General features: G+C 35.7%; 1 protein-coding gene across 24 annotated transcripts in view; it reads left to right on the forward strand.

Moving 5' to 3' along the window:
- The window catches only part of NRXN1 (neurexin 1), a 1052009-nt gene extending 1029561 nt beyond the window's left edge, over positions 1-22448 (forward strand). For all 24 annotated transcript variants that reach the window (XM_080686544.1, XM_080686543.1, XM_080686548.1 and 21 more), the window contains one exon: positions 19177-22448. In XM_080686544.1, the coding sequence (XP_080542670.1) occupies positions 19177-19484 (308 nt within the window). In that variant the 3' untranslated portion in view covers positions 19485-22448. The remainder of the gene's footprint in view (positions 1-19176) is intronic.
- Positions 22449-23168: the final 720 nt, after the last annotated feature.

Raw genomic sequence — 23168 nt, forward strand, 5'->3', positions numbered from 1 at the left:
ATTCACGTGAGTTTTGTCAGTTGTGTTCAACAATATAGCACAACGGAAAGTGGGAAGCAGCTTGCTAATAGCCATACTCCAGATAATCTTTCTGCCCTTGTTTTCTTTATCACACTTCACACTATGTGAAAGAATCTTGTTTATCTGTCCATTACCTGTTCATGAATGCATAGCTTGCATCCCCCCACAAGTAGGGAAGCTCCATGAAGCAGAAACCCTGTTTGCCTTGCTCCATGCATGGATCTGTTGTGTAAATTTTGTTCTACTGCAACAAAGGCTCTTGTCAGGTATACAAAACCAACAGCTACTGCCTCTATCTGATGACACCTACTTCAAGACTCTTGTACCAAGCCTAGTTTAAGTTTTCATCCTCTTCCTCGGCGTTTTTTTCTCCCCCTACTCTCCCGTTTTCAATTCATTATTTCCTCTTAAGGCTTAAACTCCACATTTTGTTGCTTCAATGGGATCATTTGCCTTAGACTTTTCTTGTGATCTTACCTGTCCTTGAAAGTGTCTCGATAGTATATTCCATGAGTGCTTTCTCTTTCTATATTATATTTTGTAAGTGAGATCTCTTTTCTACATTGACTTGTTCTATCCAATTCCCAATGACTTTGTATGCCCAACTTTAATAATTCATGTACTTTGCCCTTTTGGTAGAATTGACTCTCTTTCTGTGACATCCTCCTATGAGGTTCTTAGTTTATATATTTTTCTATTTCCCAAGAATTTTTCTTTAATGCTCTGAAAATATGAATGTTGTTCTATTATAGAATGCCCCTCCTGCAAGTCTTTCTTTCTTAATGTACTGATTTTCTTAAACATCTTTTCCTTGCTTGCATTTTATCTTGACTACAAATATAAAACAACATGTACAAAAACTGTACTTGTTGATATTATTAGATTTTGGATAATGTTTGATAAAGCTAAAAATCATTTCAGATTATCAGCAGGTCATGTTTTAGAAAACTGACTTTTTAGAAAAATTACATATTGAGTTATTCAGAAATGAATTATATCTGCTATGCACTTTTGCTCCTCCTCAAGCAAAGGAAAGCTGATATTTTTGTAAAGATGTGCAGGATAACTTCTACAGGTGGATTGCACACTAATGTCTTTTGCACTCCCTGAATATTCACATATGAGAGTTCTCTGATCTCCCTGATCCACAGCCCCTTCAAATATCTTCTCTGAAAATGTGCTATGTTCCTTACTTAGGCGCCTTTCTAAGGCTATTAATGAAACAGGAAAAATCTGGCATATTCTTGAATACGAGTAAATATGCCTTCTAGCAAGTGTTTGATCAATTTGAATTACCATGTGGTTCCCTTCAGAACTCTTAATGAAGAGGGAAGTTGTATATGTGGTAGATTATCAGTTTCACCACGGATCAAATAGTATTGAGTCCTCTGTGCACCCACTGCTCTGTTAAGCTCTGGAAGCAAAAATAGGAAGTTCTTACCCAATTTCACATTTTACTAACAGACATCTTTCATTCTACCCTGAATGCATTCTCAGTTAATCTCGATGATCACCACGTTCTTCATCTTTGACATTAAAATAGCACCTATTTTTCAGGTTATTGCAGGAATTCAAACTACTACTTAAGGCACCTGCTGCAATGCCTGGCATAAAGTGAAGCATTAATGGTGGTTCTTCTTTTTCTCAGTTTAGCAATTTAGAAAGAATATTCAACCTACAGTTCCCCTTTTACACAGTGCTGTTACTTTTCTGACTAAAAATCAGTGGGCAAATGATGAGCCACTGTAGCCTCCTGATAAGAACTGTACATGTTGAAACTAGACTAGGGATAACCCCCTGTGTGGGAACACTGGAACTCATTTATCCTTGGTTGCAGCCATATTGCCCTGCATGGTTAGCATTGGAAGATACCTTCATGTTGGTATGAACAGTGTTTAGAATATGGAGGGGTGACTGCAATTCAGGAAGTCTAACTGAATCCTCACTCTTAGCTGAGAGGTAGAAATCTGAAGCAGCCATTGGGAACTAGATCACATTTCCCCAAATGCCTACTTTCAGTTGCCTGGACATGTGGCCAGTGGATAGCTTTTCCCTCAGCCTACAGATATGGTTATTAGATTAAATGAATTAATATATGGAAAGCATGTTGTGGAACAGTGCGTCACTTATAATAAGTGCTATATGACTGTTTGCTGCCATTACGATTTGTATTATGTACATATTTTCCACGTGAACATACTTTTTTTTGTAAAGCTTTGAAATCTTATGTTTTAGATTTACTTAGTAAATTGACAAAGTTTCAAGGTGACCCTTAATAATGTCAGTATGCTAGTTTTGAGATCCTTTTCTAAGTAGACCCTTTTCTGAAAACTCAAGAAATTTGGAAAGGTGATTTTTAAGTTGATATTCGAGATAGTAAATGAAGATTATGACCCCCCTTTGGCGAGATCTTCCTGATTGAATAACTCTACTTTGTCTCTATTACAAAGAGAACAGGACCAGCTGCCAGTTTCCTGGGAACCCCATTTAGGGAAAATAATTTCCCCTTTTATTTATAATGCCGAGCATATCATGTCCATACTCTTTGTGCATGTATGTGTGGGCAGGCGGGGATAGGGGGGCTAGCTAATAGAATATTGGGCCACCTCCATATCAATTAAATCTTGGTCAAACGAGAAAAAAGAAAGCTGGATTGAATTATAATTTTAAAAGCTGGGTAGTTACAGCAGAAGAAAAGGATTATCATTTGTGTGACAATATTTTAAGCATTAGTTGAACCAGTAGGGATGAGCTACTGGTACAGACTCTCAAAGGATAACTGTAGATTACTCATCACTTGTTCACAATGATCTGGGTTCAAGTTAAATGAGTAATAATAGGCCACAATAACAACTAGCATTTAGTGAAAATTTATGCTGTTTGTTATTGCTCTTAGTACTTGACGAACATTCTACTTCATTATTTTTCGTATTTCAGAAGTTTGTTAGAAAATTCAGGCATATCACAAAAGTAAGATTATTTTTTTAAATGTTCACTTAAATTTGAAAAATCCTTTGCATGTATTACTATTCATTAGGCTAAATTTGCTGCAATTACCATGCACTTTTACAATGTGCTATTTTGAGAAAAGATCAAAGGATTTCTGTTGAACCGAATCCATTAACCACATTAGCAGTGAAAATATGTATATTAAATGAGGTGCATCTTTTCATTAAATAAGTAATCACAATCATTTAAGGAATATTTCACTTATTAGATCATATTATTTGAGTCTGATTAGGGGCTATTTTGTGCAACATTTAAAATTGAGGTATTTATTATGTGATTATTCAAAAACAAGTTTAATTAGCCCCTAATAGCCAACACATTGCTGTTAAAATGGTGAATTTTGAGCTGTAGCCAGAAAAACAACAGTAATGAGTGTTCCATTTTTTGACACATCTAGAGTATCTCCTTAGCACCAGGCCAGAGTCAGTGCCCAGGACTTAGCTAATGGTACAGGTGCAGGACCTGGCAGCTGGACTTGGGGAACTGATGGGATTGTTGGATTTCAGTGTCTGACATGCTGATGGAGAAATTGGTGTTTTTTTCTTTTTTCAATATAAATTTAATTATGTAGAAAGCAAACAAAAATGAGCACTGTGTGGTTAAAATAAAAGAAAGTCATTTTAGACATCGTTTGCACTCACTTCCCCCCTGTTTTTCTGAGAGCATTAATGCCAAAAGAAAAATTACATTGGACGAAGAGGCCAGAACTCAAGCTCAAAAAAAAAAAAAAAAAAAAAGACTGGAGAACTTAAAGAGCTGCATTGGAGGGTTCTGAGACTATCTTTGGTAATCAGCTTCCCCCAAAGTAAAAGTAAACCCATATCTTCATCCCTGGAGGTACTTCTACAACTTAGAGCAAAGCTCCCTTAAGGTGGGCTCCAACTTTCCCACAGAAACAAGGATTTGGGAAATGCAAATTAAAACCACAATGAGACCTCACATGTCAGATAGTTATCATCAGTATACAAACATGTGTTGGTGAGAAAAGGGGACATTCATGTACTGTTGATAAGATTGTAAATTGGTTCAGCCACCATGGAATATAATATAGAGGCTCCTAAAAAAATTAGAAGTACCATATGATCCAGCTATTTCACTTCTGCATATTTATCTGAAGAAATTCAAAACACTAGTTCGGAAAGATATATGCACCCCTATGTTCATTGCTATTTACAATAGTCAACATACAGAAGCAACCTCAATGTTCATCAATAGATGAATAAAGAAGTAGTAGTATATACATACAGTGGAGTGTTACCAAGCCATAAAAAAGAATGAAATATTGCCATTTGTGACAACATGGATGGAGTTAGAGGGTATTATGCAGAAGTAAATCAGACAAAGACAAATGCCATATGATTTCACTTATATGTGAAGTCTAAAAAAATTAATGAACAAATAAACACATAGACACAGAAAATAAATTGATGGTTATCAGATGGGACAGTTGTTGATGGGATGGATGAAAAATGTAAAGGGATTAAGAAGTACAGATTGCCAGTTATAAAAACACTCACAGGAATGTCAAGTACAGCATAGAGAATCTAGTCAATAATATTGCAATAACTACATATAGTGCCAAATAAACACTAGACTATAGGAGTAATCACTTCATAATGCATACAAATGTCTAACCGCTAGGTTGTACACCTGAAATTAGTACAATATTATATGTCAATTCTAAGTGAAAAGTAAATAAAAAGGAATACATTATTAAGTTGCCAGGTTAAAAGAGGATGTATTAAAGCTGCCAATATAGTCAAGACCATTAATCAAACTTTTAAAATTAGTAGAAAGAGAAGTACCACCATTGCCACATCTATGAGCACACAAATTTTACATTTCATTTAAGCAAACCTTAGAAGTCAGAGTTCACAACCCAATTCATCCAGTTGCTGTGTAATTGGAAACAAAGCATTGGACCTCTGTTTTTTGTATCTATAAATGACATCAATAGTGTTAAATACTCATTGTTGTGGTGATAAAGGAGAATGCGTGTAGAGCACTTAGCTTTGAGTCGGCCACACAGAAACTTCAATAATATAAATTATCTTTTAATGGCAGTACCAGGCAACTAACTGAGTAAGCCATATCATAAAGTGAAATAAACCGGCATCTCAGGCAAGAAAGGAAAATGTTAGTATTTGGCCCTTTAGCATCTAAGTTTTAAAAAGTATTTCTGAATTCTATCAGCATAAAACTTTTCTCAGTAGCCACTAGGAAACTAGCAAGACAAGAGCTAGTTTCCGCTAGATAAATTTAGGTTGCTAGGATGGGAAGAGGGTACATATCATCTGCTATTCTTATTCCTGGAGGAAAAAAAATGCAGGTCTCTGCCACACAGAGCTTTTGAGAAAGGGATGATTAGCTTTCCTGCCTGTTCTTATAACCTGCTTGCCCTTCTTCCTCCAACATTCAGGAACACATTGGTCAGCTTGGCTTAACCGGGCTTACCCACCACACACCCTTCCCCCATGATGGATGGCTTGCCTTCCATATTTCCCAATTCTAGGCTTAACACGATTCTTTCTAATGGGCTCAGTGGGGAAGCTGTCTCATCTTTCACCTCAGCTATTGCACTTTCACCAGAAAGAATGTGATCTTTCTCCAACAAAAGAAAATTGAGACAGCAATAGCTTCCTGACAGGAATATAAAAAAGATCACCCAAAGTGAGTAGACCCAGTTTTACAATCAGGAAACTGTGCACTGCCTCCTTACCCAGAATGACCTGGACCCTTGCAATTTCATCCAGGTACACCATGCAAGTCCAGAGCAGGTAAAAGGGGACGGAAAAGGGAACTGACATAACAATTTTAGAAATAGACCCTAAAACCTAAACAAGAGTGATTCTTTCCAAGATTATAAGCCTTGCTTTCAATTATTACCAATGAGTGGTCTCAGGTGATTGATTTCATGAGACCTAAAAACCTAAAAAATCATCATAAAATTTTGAAAGAGGAAGAGGAATAATTCACTCCATTCCTAGGTACCAGAGAGCACCATCTGTAAAGATAGAATGTTTCGCAGGTAAACAGAAACAAGCTCCATATGTAGCATGACAATTAATGGCCGTTGGCCACCTGAATTCACAGGGCCTCCATGCATGAGAGGAAAGTCCCTGAATACAGTGACCCCTGTTGGGATAATGTCCTTCATGGCCCTGTCACAATGGACTGAGCCATGGCGTGCAGTACATATTGCAGAATTGTCTACTTGTTGGAACAGCTGGTGATTCAATACCTTTTGTGTGGCAGACACAGGGAGAATAATTGGACCATCACTGTTTTGTCCATAGTACTTTCACATTGATTGTCCTACCTGGTCTGATCCTCGCAAAGACCCTGGGAGGTAAATAATGTATGGCCCTTATGTTTCTGAGGAAAACATGATAGCAGAGGATAATGAGTTGCTATGGGTCAACTCAGCAAGTTAGCTGCAGTGCCTAGAATAGAACCTAATGTCTGATATGCTTCCTACCCCTGGCTTTCCTAAGATTCTGTGGGAATGCAAACTTCTTTTACTGGAAAGAAAGGGCAGATAGATGGCAGGAGGTACAGTGGCGTGTGGCTGGAAGGGGCACAACTGGAAAGATGTTTAGAAAAGAGGCCTAAAGTGCTCAGTTCTACAGGAAAGGATAAAATTGGGAATATTAACAAATCATTCTGCAGTCATAAATGCAGATGCATTGAATGTCTAAAACTAGAACAGACATACCCAGGTTGGAATTTCCACTGTGCCATTTATGAAGCCTAGATGATATAATCTCTGAGACTCGTTTCCCTTTCCTATAAAGGAATGTGAACACCTGTGTCACAGTGTTGTTATGAAGAATAGATTAGATGATTTGTGTGAAGTGCACAGAGCCTACCATATAATAATATTTCCATAAAGGTAACAGTTGTTAACTAAATAAGAAAATATATTTAAGCCTTACACTGAGTCAGAAGTTATAATAGCCATGTTGAGTATCACTTGACAATGAAATCATGTGAAAATATATCTACTAAGGGTAAATCCTTGCAATATTTGGGAGTTAAGAAAGAGAGTTTTGATAATCCAATATATTTAAGTAAGTTAACCCCAAGGTATTGTGAAATCTTTCCTGGTGCTCTTCAAAAGTCTGACTTTACTTACAAATTATGAGAGGGGAGGGAGGTGACTATTGTTACTTCTGTCAGATAATTGGAAGAAATGCTGCATTATTCACGTGTGTGTGCATGCACACACACATACACTCCCCTATTAACCTAGCTATAATCATAGTGCTGCCACTTTTGTCTTCCTATAATCAGGTTCCCCAAAATTCCTGGTTTAAGATTTGAGGATTCCTTTGAATTCATCCCCTGGATTTGTGTAAAGATTGATTGTTAAGCTTTCTATATGTAAACATGTGAAATGCATCTTAAGAAAAGTGATTTCTGGGTGTATGTATTTCTGGGTATTTTAGTCAATGAGTTTCCAGCAAAAGAAGCTATTTTGCTATGGAAGAGTTTAGTGGTGTGGGAATGAGTAATGGAGAGTGTCTTCTACATTTCAAAATACAGCTCTTCTCCCATTTTCTAAAATGTAATACATTTTGATGAAAAACACACAAGACTCTCCAGGCTCCCTAACTTTGAAACGGATTTTCTCAATTATTGCCTATATGGTTTTTCTCCTGCTTGACAATTATGGAAAGTTTGACCTGACTGATGATGCCCTTTTCAAATTTATCCCTCTAAGCTCAGCAGGAATAAAAAATACCCTAGAAACTTGAGCTACTCTGCTGAATTTGAGAAAAGAGTTCCAAGTTAGTTCCCAACTATTTGTGATACTGTGAGTGTCAGATGATGTTGATGTAAATAAGACACCGAAATGACTCAAACTGAAGGCTACTAACTTGGCTGACTTTAAATTAAAAAAAAGATGAAATATTGCCATTCACAACACCCCGGATGGATCTTGAGAGTATCATGCTAAACGATACAAGTCAGACAAAGGACAAGAACCATGTGATATAACTTACGCATGGGAAATGAAACACAAAGCAAGAATAAATAAACTCATAGACACAGACAACAGTATGGTGGTTACTAGGGGGGAAGGGAGGGGTGGGAGAAGATGAAGAGGGTAAAGGTGTTCAAATATATGACGACAGAAGAGAATAGACTTTGGGTGGTGAGCACACAATGCAATATACAGAAGATGTATTATATAATTGTACACCTGAAACTTATACAGAATTATAACAAATATTACCCTAATAACTTTAATTAAAAACTGACTTATTGCAATTAAGCTCATATTACTTGGAGACATAGGGAAATAAATGCAGATATGATGATATTTGCATTGATGCACATTCATCTCAATTCACCTAAGCACAGGAAAGGTGATTTCTAATTTAATTATATAAATGTCATATTTAATTTCTTTCACTGAAGATATTTAGGAGGTGGGAGATAGGAAAGTATTGCGGTAAACATATTCCATAAAGAGATATACAATGTTGCTGCCAGTTTCTTATTACTATAACTAAAACCTTGAAACCAAAGTTCTCTCACACTTTCTTAATGGTTACATTCACCTCAGTCTATCCCTGAAAATTTATAAACTTACAAAAATCTCTTCCTCTAATCTATCACAAAACATACATTTTGCAGTTAGTGTGTGCTATCTTCATTAGATGTAGGAAGCAAGGGCGGGGGGCGGGGGAGCTAGAAATAGAGTCACTGGAAACTATTAAAGACTAGCAATCTTGTCTGGAAGAGAAGAAACAACCCAACAGAAATAAAACATAAGTCTTCTTGGTTCTGTTGTTATTAGCTCATGTCTTCCTTCTTCAGAAATCCTCAGTGACCTTTCAGGGTTCTCTAGAGCCTTGATCATTCTCCTTAAATGTCTCCCCAAACCCCTTCTATTCATAGTTCTTTACTTTATAAACCCTCCCCCTTCATTGTCTCTTACTACCCGCTTTTTAAAATTTTTTTATTGATTAAGGTATTACATATGTGTCCTTATCCCCCCGTTGTCCCCCTCACCCCCCTGTTGTCTGTGTCCATTGATTAGGCTTATATGCATGCATATAAGTCCTTTGGTTGATCTCTCCCCCTGACCCCCACCCTCACTACCCAATTTTTATGCCTCCTTGTGCTATTGAATTTTTTAAATTTAAAATTGTTTGTTTTCTTAGATTTTCTGTTTTATTTCCAATATACCAAAAGTTTTTTTAATGTGTTTGAAACTTACATAGAAACTCTAATTCTTTTTGATTCAATAAAAAATAGTTTGCCCTTTGCAACCAGAAATCCTAAAATATACTCTAATAACATTTAAGAGTTGCATAGGAACTCTAATTTTTTAAAACTCTTTTAAACCAGTAACTGTAATCTTTTAATAATTTCCTTTTAAATTAAATTTGTTGGGGTGACACTGGTTAATAAGGTCATATAGGTTTCTAGTATACATATTTCTATGATACATGGTCTGTATATTGCATTCTGTGCCCACAACCCAAAGGCAAATCTTCTTTCCTCAACATGTATTTGACCCTCTTTACCCTTTCTTACTCCTTCCCCTTGCTAACCATCATCTATAAGTTTTTTGTTTGTTTGTTTGTCTTTTGTTTTGTTTTGTTTTTTATTTGTGTGTGTGTGTTCATTTGTTGCTTTTGGTTTTCTATCCCACATATGAGTGTAAGTTTTAAGAAGTTAGAACCATGGCTGTCTTTGGTACCTTGGTATCTTCAATGTCTTATATAGTCCCTGGTAAGTTGTTATTCACATAATATTTATCAAAAATGTTTAATTTTTTATACTTAATTTTTTCCCTCTCTTCATACATTAACCACTGATAACAACTTAGCATGACTCTTCACATGCCTTTTACCATGTTCCTATAAACATAATTGCAGAGTTGTTTTTCTCTCTCACCGTATAAAATGAAAGTATGATATATGAATTGAATTTGTTTTTCTCTTTTCCTAATATATTATGGACATCTTCAGGTCAATAGATTTGACTGTAACAATTATTTTTAACACTGTTAATATTCTAGATTATGGGTGTGCCTTTATTTATTTAATGAAGCATTGTTGCTGAACTTTTGTTATCCTTTTTCTTACTCACAAACAACATTTTAACAAACACCCTGTAGCATTTATAATACTACAATTTACCATACCACTATTTCTTTCTTCTTTTTTTCCTTAAAATTTGTGTTTTTTAATCTCATTTTATTTTGACTTCTATTCTAATGAAATTGAGCATCTGGTCCTGCATTTAATCACCTATTTGGGTCTTCTTTTCCAATTGGCTGTGTGTATTTTTGTCCATTCTCCTAGTGGGTTATTTATCTTTTTTTTTTTTTTGTATCAACTGATGCATACTCTTTGTATCTTAGAGATATGTATCTTTTATATGGACAGCAGTATTTCTCCTTTCTCTTTTGCATTTTTACTTTTTTAGTGACACCTTTATTTCACATAAAATTGTTATTATTTATGGAGTCAAATGTGCTGATCTCAGCTTGTATGATTTCATTGCATAGCCTATGATCTTTGTGTTAAGTTTCATGTCTACCTTCAAAAATTTTTTTCTCATTCTCCCACAAAACTTACAATGCTATAGCCACTCTAGCTTTTGTTTAGTTTCCGAAAAGCAAACTCTTTCCTTCCTCGAGGTCATTCCACATGCTATTCCTTCTCATTAGAAGTCTATTCTATGCACTTTTCACTTGACTACTCTCCACTCATTTTCCATGTCTCCGCATAAATGTCACAAACACAGAAAGGTCTTCCTGACACCTCACTCTAAAGCAGAGATCTTTGTTCTGCTCCTGCATGGCACCTACCATTTTTCTTCATCTAACATATTCCAGCTATTGCTTTAAGTTGAACTGTTTGATTCTTTGTTGTATATCTATTTTCCTCATTATATTTCAAGGTCCATGAGGGTAGATGTCACGTGTGTTTGGTTATCTACTTCACCTGCAGTTGCTAATGCAATACCTGGGACATATCTACTGCTCACTATATATTAACAGAAAGAATGAAGAGTCTTAGAGAAAACTTCATAAAAGACAGGGCGTTGAAGCTGGGTCATGAGTTGGTAGTATTCAGTCAGGCAGGAGAAAAAAGATCATGGGAGCTGGGCAGAATTTCAATCGTATATGGAGGAGACTTGGGGACACAAATAAAATTGGAATTGCCACTTATTTTGGGATAAGTGGAAGACAAATTTGAATAGATCATTGTGGGCAGACTACTAAGAATAGTAATCACACTGGTACTTTCGTAAACACCCTGTCACTTTCAAGGGTTCTAATAAAATCTAATGGGCACCATGACCATGCAAAAAGTTTAAGAAGCCTGCAGATAACTAAGCTGTGGACACATAGTTTACACAAAGTATGGAGTAATTGAAGAATAGTATCTGAAATCTCATCAACCTATGGCTTCCCCCAGAGATGAGGGATATGTGTGTTCCTCTACTAGTTTCAATGTGCCCAAAGTCACCCAAAGTGTGTATGTGTCCATTGTATTTTCTGTCTATGTGGTGCCAGTTGAGGTAGCAGCCTGCCCTACTTGGTGCACTCTGTCTTCTAGGCACAGGATGAGTTTTTCTGTGTCTAGCATTCAATATCTACATTTCTGGTGAAGATAATGCTCCTCTCAATCCCACAGTGGTGGCCTCTGCACTCCCCTTCAAACACGTGTCTTGGTGGCTTTGAAAGTAACAGAGGAAATTATTAGACCCAGCAGCCATGGAGGTAGTAAGGGCTTATTGATTTCCAAGTTCTTTCTGAATCTCCAGTTCATTGGAAGGGCTAAGATGTTTCAGACATGTCTTCTCTCAAGCCTTTTGTCCTATCTGCAGGAGGGAACTTCAGAATGTTCAGGGCATGGGTGGAGTTGGCATAAAGAGAGGGATTTGACTGCATTCATCACCTCTCATAAAACCACAGTGTGTGTCAATATCAGTGCATGCCATGAAAAACATTGCTTACCGATTTCTTGCAACTGTGGTAATGTTGATATTTGTGCATGCCATATAAATATTTACCTACCTTCTTTCTTGCAACTGTGATATTTAAACAAGTGTTCTTGTAAGGGGTTGCATCCGAGTTTCTTCTGACCCAGGTTGTACTGAAGCACTAAAATGGAAAGAAGAAGAATAAACTTTATTTTCTGGAGAAAAAACTATACTAATCTCAATTCACAAACACCCCAGGAGCCTACAATTCCAATTTTCTTTTCACAGTATTAATAAAACTGGATACTGGAAAAGTCAAATCTTTCCCCATAAATCTGAAACCATTTTGAAGGCTAGGCTAGAATTATAATAACTTCCACATCTATTAAAACATAGTACAGAACTCTGGTCTAATGAGATCATTTTAGGCAGCTCTTTTCCTACATGGGATGGAGACAAATTTTAAATTGATTACTTTTAATTTAATATTTGATGAAGACTACTGGAAGACTCTTAGTGAAAAAAAATTTAAATAAATGCATCTTACCAATAGTTTTTAAAAAGGATTATTGTAAGACAGGCTATCTAGCAATTTCAGATATATATATATATATATATATATATATATATATATATATATATGGAGAGAGAGAGAGAGAGAGAATTATTTCTTAAGATAGGCGGTTTCTTACAATTTTTTTTTTGTTAAAGCTCAAAAGCTATATTTTCATTGACATCAGTATCTAGTGAAACTCTAGCTTCATTCTTGATATGACAAGGTCATGGTTGATGACATACCTATATACTAACAGTCTATATTGAAGAAATAAAATCAGCAATAAAAATTGCCTGGAAACTACAATCTCGCCCTACAAAGCTAACTTTGGAAACAACATAAATATAATAAGATTACAGTGAAAGAACAGCTCATCCAAGTATACAAAGTAGTTTCATAAAAATGACAATTTGAGTGATAAAAAGAGCATCTTGTGGCATGGTTATTGCTTTTGTGAACTCATCAATGGAAATATAAGGTCCCACAATCATCCACCAAACCCTCATTCTATGTGACAGGAGTTAGGACTTTAAGCATCATTTCTCATGCAGTGTTACAAAAATATAAACCAAGAGCAATTATATTTTAATAGCAATTTTCGATTGCTACGTTTCCAATCTCAGAAAGAACAGCTAAAGTGTGCCGAATGCTTTCTATTGCAAAGTGAAACCTCTATGGAGAGATTCATTAATGTTCAAAAATTTACCTTTCATGATGCATAGTTATTTTAGAACTTCAATTGAGAATCATTTTGCTAAATAAATGTGGGCTTTATACTCCAGGTTTGGTTAAGACTAGAAACAATTAAATAGTGACAAAGCGATAAATAGAGGCTCTAGTAAAGCTTAATGGCTTAATGTGCTGCTCAGATCCCCATCTGCATAATAAATGTTTTTTTTTTAATTGATACTATTATTCCTTCTGATAAAGCATATGATTTTATTCTCTAAACAAATTTAGGGAGTTAAATTTTAAAGGAAAGCACACCCGTATAAAACACAAAGCCCATGTCTAGTGAACAATCCATCACATTGAGATGTTTGGACAGTAAGGAGTATTTTACATTATGCTTTGAAATTAGGAACTTGGCACTAAGTTTTGTCACTCATTTAACACCTGGCTGAGGAATGCACTTACCCCAGAGGCAAAAAGTGCTGACCCCTACTGGCCTGATCTTCATTTACCTGAGAATGGGCAGGGACACACCCACTATACACTCTGAAAGCCACTTTCAAGAATAAGTCATGAGCTGGGAGAGAGTCACACAGAAGTGGTAGAGAGGGGGACTAAGTAGGAGGAATAGAGAGCAGCATAGGTTTGATGACAGAGGAGCTGGGAAGAAAGGAGACCTGTCACAAATAATTCTCTGCACTACAGCCTACTGTGTCTCTCAAACATGTTTGTCTTGTGATGTTTGTTAACTGGACCTAAATTAGTTCCTACTTGGGGAAATGTTCTTTCACAGATACAGTGCCAGGGACTGTCAAAAAGAAAGAAAGAACATCAATTAGGACAATTTCTTTTCCTGTCGTGGTAGCTTAAAATAATTATCTCAGCAAATTTAAGGATAAGTTAAAATTTTAAATAATTTAACATTTTTATGCAAAGCAACAAATACACTAAGGCACTGGGATATATCTTTTGCACCATGAATTATTATATGATATGAATAAACTGGTTTTAGGGTTTAATGTGGAGATATGTTAATAACTATCCTAACACTGGAAAGGCTATGCCTACCTAAGTAATCCCAATATTAATTAGACAATGAAAAACAAGAAAATTCATAGAGCTGGCATAGAGGATTCTTAATAAACCTGGGCCAAAGCAGACCATGTGAAAAACTTCTAGAAACCATCAGGATCTTGCCAAATATTTGAGAGAGAGCGACAGAATTAAAAATCATTTCCATTTGCCCTTTAAGATAATGCCATCTGTTCCCACGAGTCCCCGGAATACCTCCATAGCCTTTTGGCTGAAAAGTGGCTTATGTGAAAGAGGTTACATTCCTGTGACAGCTCTTTGCCCTCGCCAGTGCAATGAATACCTTCTGACTCATTTAAGCAAAAATGCCAGCAAAACTCACGTCTTCATATTGCCATTAGGGAATGCATATGTGCTTTCCCCACATGTAATAGACCTAGCAGTGTACACACCATTCCAGTGGATTCAGGGGTACGTGGTGTTGGGCATTCTTCTGTAAAACAGGGATAAGGCAGAATTATGTGGGAAATCTTTAGTAAGTAAAAGCACCTATTGTTACAGTGTTCACATAAATTGTAAGTCTTGATTTCACTAAATAGAACTATTAAAATTAGAAAATATAAATGGAGCTAAATGCTTAGAATATATCTACTCTTTTTTTTTTATTATTGCTAGTGCCCTGGACTTTAACCAAAACACGTGTGCCACCACTGCTGCATTGAATACTTGCCTATTTCCGGTTACACTGAGTAGTACCTATGTGCCTGCCCATCATCAGGCCTACTGAAGTTTTCCTTTTGCCTCTGGGCCTGATATAATGAATTGGCTACATTAGCGTTACTTACAAATCAGTCCACTTTTGATCATTCGAGGCTTATTACTACTTTGCATGTATGCCATTCTTTTAGCTTCCCTCCTTCATCTTTTACCGTTTTTTAAATGTTCTCATCACATGTTGGGACAAAGAAAAGGTGATGGAGTAAAAGTAAATTATAGTTCCTTTATTTTTTTAACACTACTAGGAAAAAGATGTAGATTGCTTTAATTATCTAAAATATGTTGATTTAGTTTATTATGGAGTTTAAAGGGAATGCAAAATTCACAAGCCCATGAAATGTAAGAATTGTTTATGGATTTCTCTGATTAAATTCTTTTTCACATTGTCATAAATGGTTAAAAGATGACTGCATTTCTTTTTTTACGTGAAATTTTAACCAAATTATATAAGAAAGCATTTAGCTTTTTGAGCCATTTATACTATTCTCTACATTTAAATGAAATGTCCTCATGTACTTTTCAGTGATCATCAAAATAAACCAATAATGATGATTAATACACGAAGCCACATTTATAATTCATGAATATATGTGAATTTTTCCAGCCTTTTATTGCACATTTAGGAGAGATATCCCATTAACATTTTAGTGGGCTAGCTGAGCCTTTATTTACTATTACTATTAATACTTCTAAACTTAGCATAAAAGTCAAGAAAAATATCACCTTTCAGATTTGAAATAGAAAAAAAGGTTATTGAATAATCAATTAGATAAAAAGCAACTGCATATTCCAAGTAGTCCTATAAAAATACCTATGGTATTAATTTTTTAGTTTTGATCAGGAGAAAAGGGATAAAATTCCTTCATTGGGTTTGGATTTTTTAAAATAAATATTCTAAATATCGTGTTTTTTAAATAATCTATGTATACATGGGTTACAGAGCTATTTTTAGGCCTACATGTGACTTAATCATCATTTTGTCTGGAATTGCTAAAAACACAAGTATTTCCCTTAAAGATGAGGTCCTTATCAAATGGCTATATGGCAAAATTGAAGTATTTGAAGCTTTTCTTAGGTCTTTGCAATCATATTCTAGTTTTAACATCAAATGGATGGTATGCTGCTTATGCTGTCATTGTGAAAACATATTAAAAGTATTTAAACAGATAAATTAAGAATAAAATTTTTGGATAAGATAGTTCACCAAATTCCTAACTGGGGAAAACATTATATATGTATATGTGTATATATATGTATATATATATGTGTGTGTGTGTATATGTGTGTATATATATGTGTGTGTATATATGTATGCATATATATGTATATTTATGTATGTATATATATGTGTATATATATGTGTGTGTGTATATATATATATATATATATATATATGTGTGTGTGTGTGTGTGTGTGTGTGTGTATCCTATATAATAAAAGCCTAACATGCAAATTGACTGGTGGAACGACCAGTTGCTATGATGCTCACTGACCACCATGGGGCAGACACTCAATGCAGGAGCTGCCCCCAGGCCGGCCAAGGCAGGTGCCAGTGGGGGCCCCTGGTCACCCCGCCGGTAACTCCACAGATTGGCTCTGATTGCCGGCCAGGCCTAGGGACCCTACCCGTGCACAAATTTCGTGCACTGGGCCTGCCTCTAGTACATATATATATATATATGTGTGTGTGTGTGTGTGTGTGTATGTGTGTGTGTATGTTCCTAAGTACATATATATATATATATATATATATATATATATATATATATATATATACACACATACATACATACTTAGGAAAGAACATTTAAACCCAGCATTCCATTAGAACTCTCAGTCCTTGCTGTTGTGAGCTATATGAATAGGATTTTATCTTCACTCTCTCCATCCCTTTCTGACAAATAAAATGAGATAATTATGAAAATGTAAGCATCCCACCTGGTGGGGAGAAAAGACTTAGGTAACATTTAAGTAAAGATCCAGCTCTTGTGACACCCTGGCAAAAGAATACTCCTCCAAATGAGCAGGTAGAAAGTTGTCATTTAGTGAACATTAGCAGCTGAGCTAATTGGCAGAGTTTGGCCAAGATGACTGTATTTGAAAGAGAAAGTATGGCCTTTGGTTTGCCAGGTGGTGACAGAGCTCCTGCAGTAGGTTCTGTTCTTCTGGGGAGGAAATTAATTTCCTGTAATCAAATGCTGTGGATTACAGTCTTTGTCTCCTCCGCCTTGGCCACAGAACCAATGCCAAGGCTTATTCAGCAACATTACCTGGTGTTTTGTAAAGCAAGCAGTGACATACTCAACAAAGAAACGTTTTGCCTGCTACATTTTGTCGCTCAGAATACAGCCTATTGCTGCTTTGAGACTGAAAGCTATGACTTTGTAAGTGACTATATTTGCAAGGCTTTGTTCAGAGAAGGAAAGGAAAATGACAGCAAGAAATTCACATGCGGACAGAAGAAATCTTGGTGACGACTGAAAATGAAATTATAAAGCAGTCCAGGGTTACAGTTGGTAAAGCAATCCCAGAAATAGGAACTTTTGTAGAAATATTTTTAAAAAATAATTACTACATAATGTTGAATAGTAGTGATATAAAAGTGCAATCCTAGTCTTCTTGAATTATTCCATTTCTGGTGTGTGTATACATTCACATGCATATATATTTGATATATATGCAATCTGGTGACGATTTAAATTCATTCTGCATAACTTGCAATCTGGTGACGATTTAAATTCATTCTGCATAACTTACAAAGTTTTGAAAAATTAACCCATTACATCTGTAATGATTTTTTAAAGACAAGAGAGAGGGTGAAGATTCAGAAAAAGAAAACAATTTCATACAGAAAAATGATCTAGACCAGTGGTCGGCAAACTGTGGCTTGCACGCCACATGCGGCTCTTTGGTTCCTTGAGTGTGGCTCTTCCACAAAATACCACGTGCGGGCGTGCACGTACAGTGCCACTGAAACTTCGTGGCCCATGCGCAGAAGTAGGTTTTCGGCTCTCAAAAGTAATTTCAATCGTTGTACTGTTGATATTTGGCTCTGTTGACTAATGAGTTTGCGGGCCACTGACCTAGGGTCAGAGAGAAGTGGGATGGAATCGTCTCTCTCTATAGTTCCTAGGCTTTTAAATTCTTGCAACAAATGTTTACGTGCATGATGTAAAAGCAAGGAGTCACCTTCGCCTCCCCTGATCTGTAAGCCAAAGCGCAGGATGTTTTCTCGCCATCCTCAGTCACCTTCAGCGCCTGATGAGGCCTTGGGAAGACAGTGCGGCACCCAAAAACCCATTTCCTGACCGAAGGAAGAGCTTCGTTACTCTTTATAGTTTGGAAAGATTAAAGAGGGTTTTACCCGTTGAATAAAACAGGGCTAGCCAGTCCTTTACTTATTGTCATCTATTTTACCAAGTTTTGACTCAAAACCAATATGGATGGTCTATAAAACTGAGAAAAAAAATAATTTCTTATTTTAACCTCCCAAACTCGGTTTTGGTGATCACTCAACTGCAACCGATGCATGAATTCCCATCCATACACACAAATAAACCTCCAGCAGAAAAAGGAATTAATGTTGTTTTAGTTTGTAAAGTTGTGACTATAATCATACTTTTACAAGCAGGTATTTAGATTATTCCAAATGTCTGAGTTATTTTATTGTTCAATACTATATTTAAAACTATAGGAGGCAATATGATGGCATACATAGTCCTAAATTTAGCTATCCTGATTCAGAGTCTAGAATTAGCTCTATGGGTTCTATATTAACATCAGTTTGATTCTGAAATTACAAGGTAGGGTCATTATGATTTTATTTTCCATGCTGGGTTTATGGTTTTTCACCTAACACATCAACATGGCCCTTCAGAGGTACATGGAGCTTATTTGGGGCTGCACTTACAAAGACCTTGTTAACAAAATTGATCTGTGAGAAAGAAAAGATAGCAACAAATCTCCCACCAAGTGCTTTGATTCACTGTCCCATTTTTTAGTGACCTGAGGCAGGGGGTTTCCACACTTCACAAGCAGTCTACTTTTCCTGAAGCAGTAGGTGCTATCCCATTAGTCATGGAAATAGAAGGTAACTCTTAGCATTCAAGAAACTCGATAATCACTTTGTGTGTGTTTTCCCCCCCTCTTTCCTACAGCCAACCCAACCCGGGCAGGGGGCAGAGAGCCATACCCAGGCTCCGCAGAAGTGATCCGGGAGTCCAGCAGCACCACGGGCATGGTGGTGGGCATAGTAGCCGCTGCTGCCCTGTGCATCCTCATCCTCCTCTATGCCATGTACAAGTACAGAAACCGGGATGAAGGCTCATACCACGTGGACGAGAGTCGAAACTACATTAGTAACTCAGCACAGTCCAATGGGGCTGTTGTAAAGGAGAAACAACCCAGCAGTGCGAAAAGCGCCAACAAAAACAAGAAGAACAAGGATAAAGAGTATTACGTCTGATTCCACGATCTTAAAAGGACCCTTGTATAGAAATAGTCTTCATTTTATCTGAGACATAATATAAACTTTATTTACTTTCCTTTTTATGAAGCACATACAAAAGAAGACAGGGAATGCAATCAGGAAGGAAAGACTGTTTTTAAAAAATAAAAAAAAAACAAGTATCTCATGCTCTTGTTTCTCCAAAAAAGAAAAATAAATAAAAAATAAAAAACAGGGGCCAATAAATTCCCTAACATCCACAGTGTTTTCATTTACTCTGCCTGTCTTTATGTTGCTGGAACATTTCTAAAAGACAGTGATGACCGCACGCATTCATAAAGCAAAGGAGTATTACAACATCAAGGCACAACACAAAACACAACACACACAAAAGAAGCTACCTATGATCCTGGATTTAGCCCAAGTGCTAGTGCTTTCCCGAGAAGTCAGATAGTCCTATTGCCAGAGAAGACGGTGGCATTTTGAGTGACTCGACCTGCAAATCCTTAAGAATTTGCTGCCTGGCGCAAATGGAGCAGTGGTTGGAATTTACATTTGAAACAAAGTGCTGGCTTTTTTGAAGACTTGTGTAGGAACACATTCAAAAAGCCCCTTTATGATTGTGAGAGGGGAAAAAAAAGTATGGAGGCCTTATTTTCAACATTGTGAAATATAAGGCACATCTTCACACTAAAATTTCAGAATAAAAACAGGAGGGCATAGATGCAATCATTGGGAAATTTTCATGCACGCTTAATATGTTACTACATATGTTTATATAAAATCCATCTCTGTGTGCTTTCTGGACTGTGGTTAAGTGACGTTTTATAGCCTGTTGTATAGAAAATGCAAAATATATCTCTGCTCTTCAGCCATTTTTGGTAAATTAAATGTTATAAGTGTTGCTAATTATAGGGAGTTTTATGACATTGGAGCAACAATTATTTCAGGGTTGTTTTTGGGGTTTTTTTTTGGCCATCATTATAAATTGCCACAATTACTTTTTAAAATAAAGTTACAATGTAGTGTTTATTCTAAGAAAGATATGTATGAATGTATATAAAAAAGATTCAGCTACATTTTTTTCTTACATGTACAGCCTTCATTCTGTTGCAGTTAAGTTTTAGTATTTGTATGAAAGGTGTGAATTAGAAGGTAAAAGCTATACATATGTATCTTATAATCTTTTTTCTTCCCAAAATACATTTCCACATACATTCACTATTCACAAAGATGTACACACACATACACACATGAATTCAGAGTAATCCATCAGATATAATGAAAGACCCAAACATATATATACTAACAAATATTTACTGACAAAATGAAAAGCAGGAAGGAAGATAGTTGTGCCAAGGTATTGACAAATGGGGTGATTTGCTTCATTGAGATCGTGGTCCCAAGAAACCCCAAGAAGATATTTCCCTAAAGAAATGGAACCTTTTCTTATCAAATGGAATACCAATGGTATCTTGATGTATGGACATGAACCATTAGGTGGGAGGTTATGGAAGCAAAATTGGTTGATATACACCTTAATCTGATCGCTGCAATTGAAAAGTTTTTTCACAATAAAATTATATTTTTTTTCTCTGAACCTAATGCGCATGACAAAGATTTTGGAAAGTAAACACTTTCTCAACTAAAAGTATTTTCAGGAATTTTTGATTCCCTATTTGTTGATTATTGACCATATTTTAACTTTTGTGGTTTTACATATATATCATTAGTTTTAATTTAACACATTAAATGGTAGGAAAGTATAGATTATACACTTGTTTTTGCATATTGTTTCAATGATGTTCATAGCAATAAATTACCAATATGAGAAGGTAATGCAAAAGAAGTGCATTGGAAGGTGATGCCTCAGTATAAATGGATTGCATTACTTAGACATCTCCAAAAAATGATATTAGATTTCAAGGAAGAGAAGAAAACACTTACAATTAGCTTTAATCAGCAAAGGCAAAAAATGCAAAACATCTTTTATAATATTTTAGTTGATGAAAATAAAAAGCCAAGAAGTGGCCTGGATTTCAGACATACAGCACCTTAGAAACATAGCAAATCACCAATATCTATGGTTGCCAAGTAATTGTTGTAAATGAAAAGTTATAAAGGCTTTTCGTGACCCAGAAAGTAGAGGTATAAAACTAAAATTTAATATCCATTACTTATGTTTCAGATTTTTCTTCATTTGCTAGGTTAAAAATGTTCATGTTTTGTGTTTATCCCCCCTCTCATTCAGTCTTACTCAGGGAAAGCCAGTGAAATAAGAAGGTAAATATAAAACCACTAATTTACATTTGAGGTTATAAAAAGAAATGGTTGCTTTTCCATTTGATCTATGGGACTTGACCTAGTTTCCACCTGGAAAGATTCTAAACTATGATAGAAAATCAATAATGGTATTTTTAAGCAGTATATCTATGAAGTAGTGCTGTTGGGGAATGATTTCAATGTTTCTTTCCAACATAAATTTTGAAATGTCATGCAATGATGTAATCTTATATTGTCAGTAAACATATTACTAATGTTATTGGCCTACACAAAATCTAGCATTTTTTTCTTCTTTATTTTAAAGTGGAGAAAGAGAGGAACATGAGCTAGGGAGAGAAAAAGACATGAGTAAAATCTTCACACAAAAGTATCAGGGTTCCATACATAGTTTGCAATTAATAGAGGATTTCACACTACCTGGCATAAATTTGATTACATCTCTAGACTAACTTTTCTGATTGAGTCTGCTTCTTTTTTATCCATGTAATGTGTTGCCTTTTTTAAAAAAACAACCAGTACTACAATAATGTGTGATGTGGTCAAAGGCCACATGACCCTCCCCTTCTAGTGCTCTGTGTGACTGGGTATCAAAGGGTTTTGTTTGTTTTGTTTTGTTTTTGTTGCAAGGCCAATTTATCCATTGGAAATGCTAAGCAAGTGGAATTTACTGTTTTGTTAATAAAATATTTCTTAATACAACTGGATTTATTGATTTTTTTAAAAAAGTATATGTGGCATCATTTGGGGACAAAATGACACAGAAAACTGCATTTGAAGGAAAACCAATCCTGAGAGAAGCAGGGGAAGAATATTGACCTGTTTTTCCTGGATTTTAATGTTCATCAAGCACCTCTACAATCATAAACTTACAGATACAGCCACGGAAAATGTACCTTAGTTTACATCTGTCATCTATACGTGAAACCACAAACTCCTAGAACTAGTTGAAAACAATATAAAGGTGCTGATTTCATGAATATGGTTCTCTCTATAAAGAGCAATGTAATTCAAGTTAAGTAAATCTATAATTAAATTCCAACACTCTCACTTACTAGCTACAAGTCACCCGATTTCTCTGTCTCCCTTTTCTCATTAGTAAAGTAAGGGCAATAACACCAACTTCTTAGGGTAGTAAGGATAAAAAAATTTAATGTGTCTAGCACAACTAACTACAAAGAAAAGGTGGCTACTTGCATCATATTATTTTCATAATAATAATTTGGGAAAACAAGTCAAAAATGTAAAAATACAAAAGGCAAGTGTGTAAAGAAATATACTTGTTCATATATATATTTATATGTGTATATATATATATATATATATATATATATATATACTAGAGCAGGGGTGGGCAAACTTTTTGACACGAGGGCCACAATGGGTTCTTAAACTGGACCGGAGGGCCGGAACAAAAGCATG

The sequence above is a fragment of the Plecotus auritus genome (genome assembly GCF_963455305.1).
Source record: "Plecotus auritus genome assembly, chromosome: 8".
In the NCBI taxonomy this organism is placed as follows: Eukaryota; Metazoa; Chordata; class Mammalia; order Chiroptera; family Vespertilionidae; genus Plecotus; species Plecotus auritus.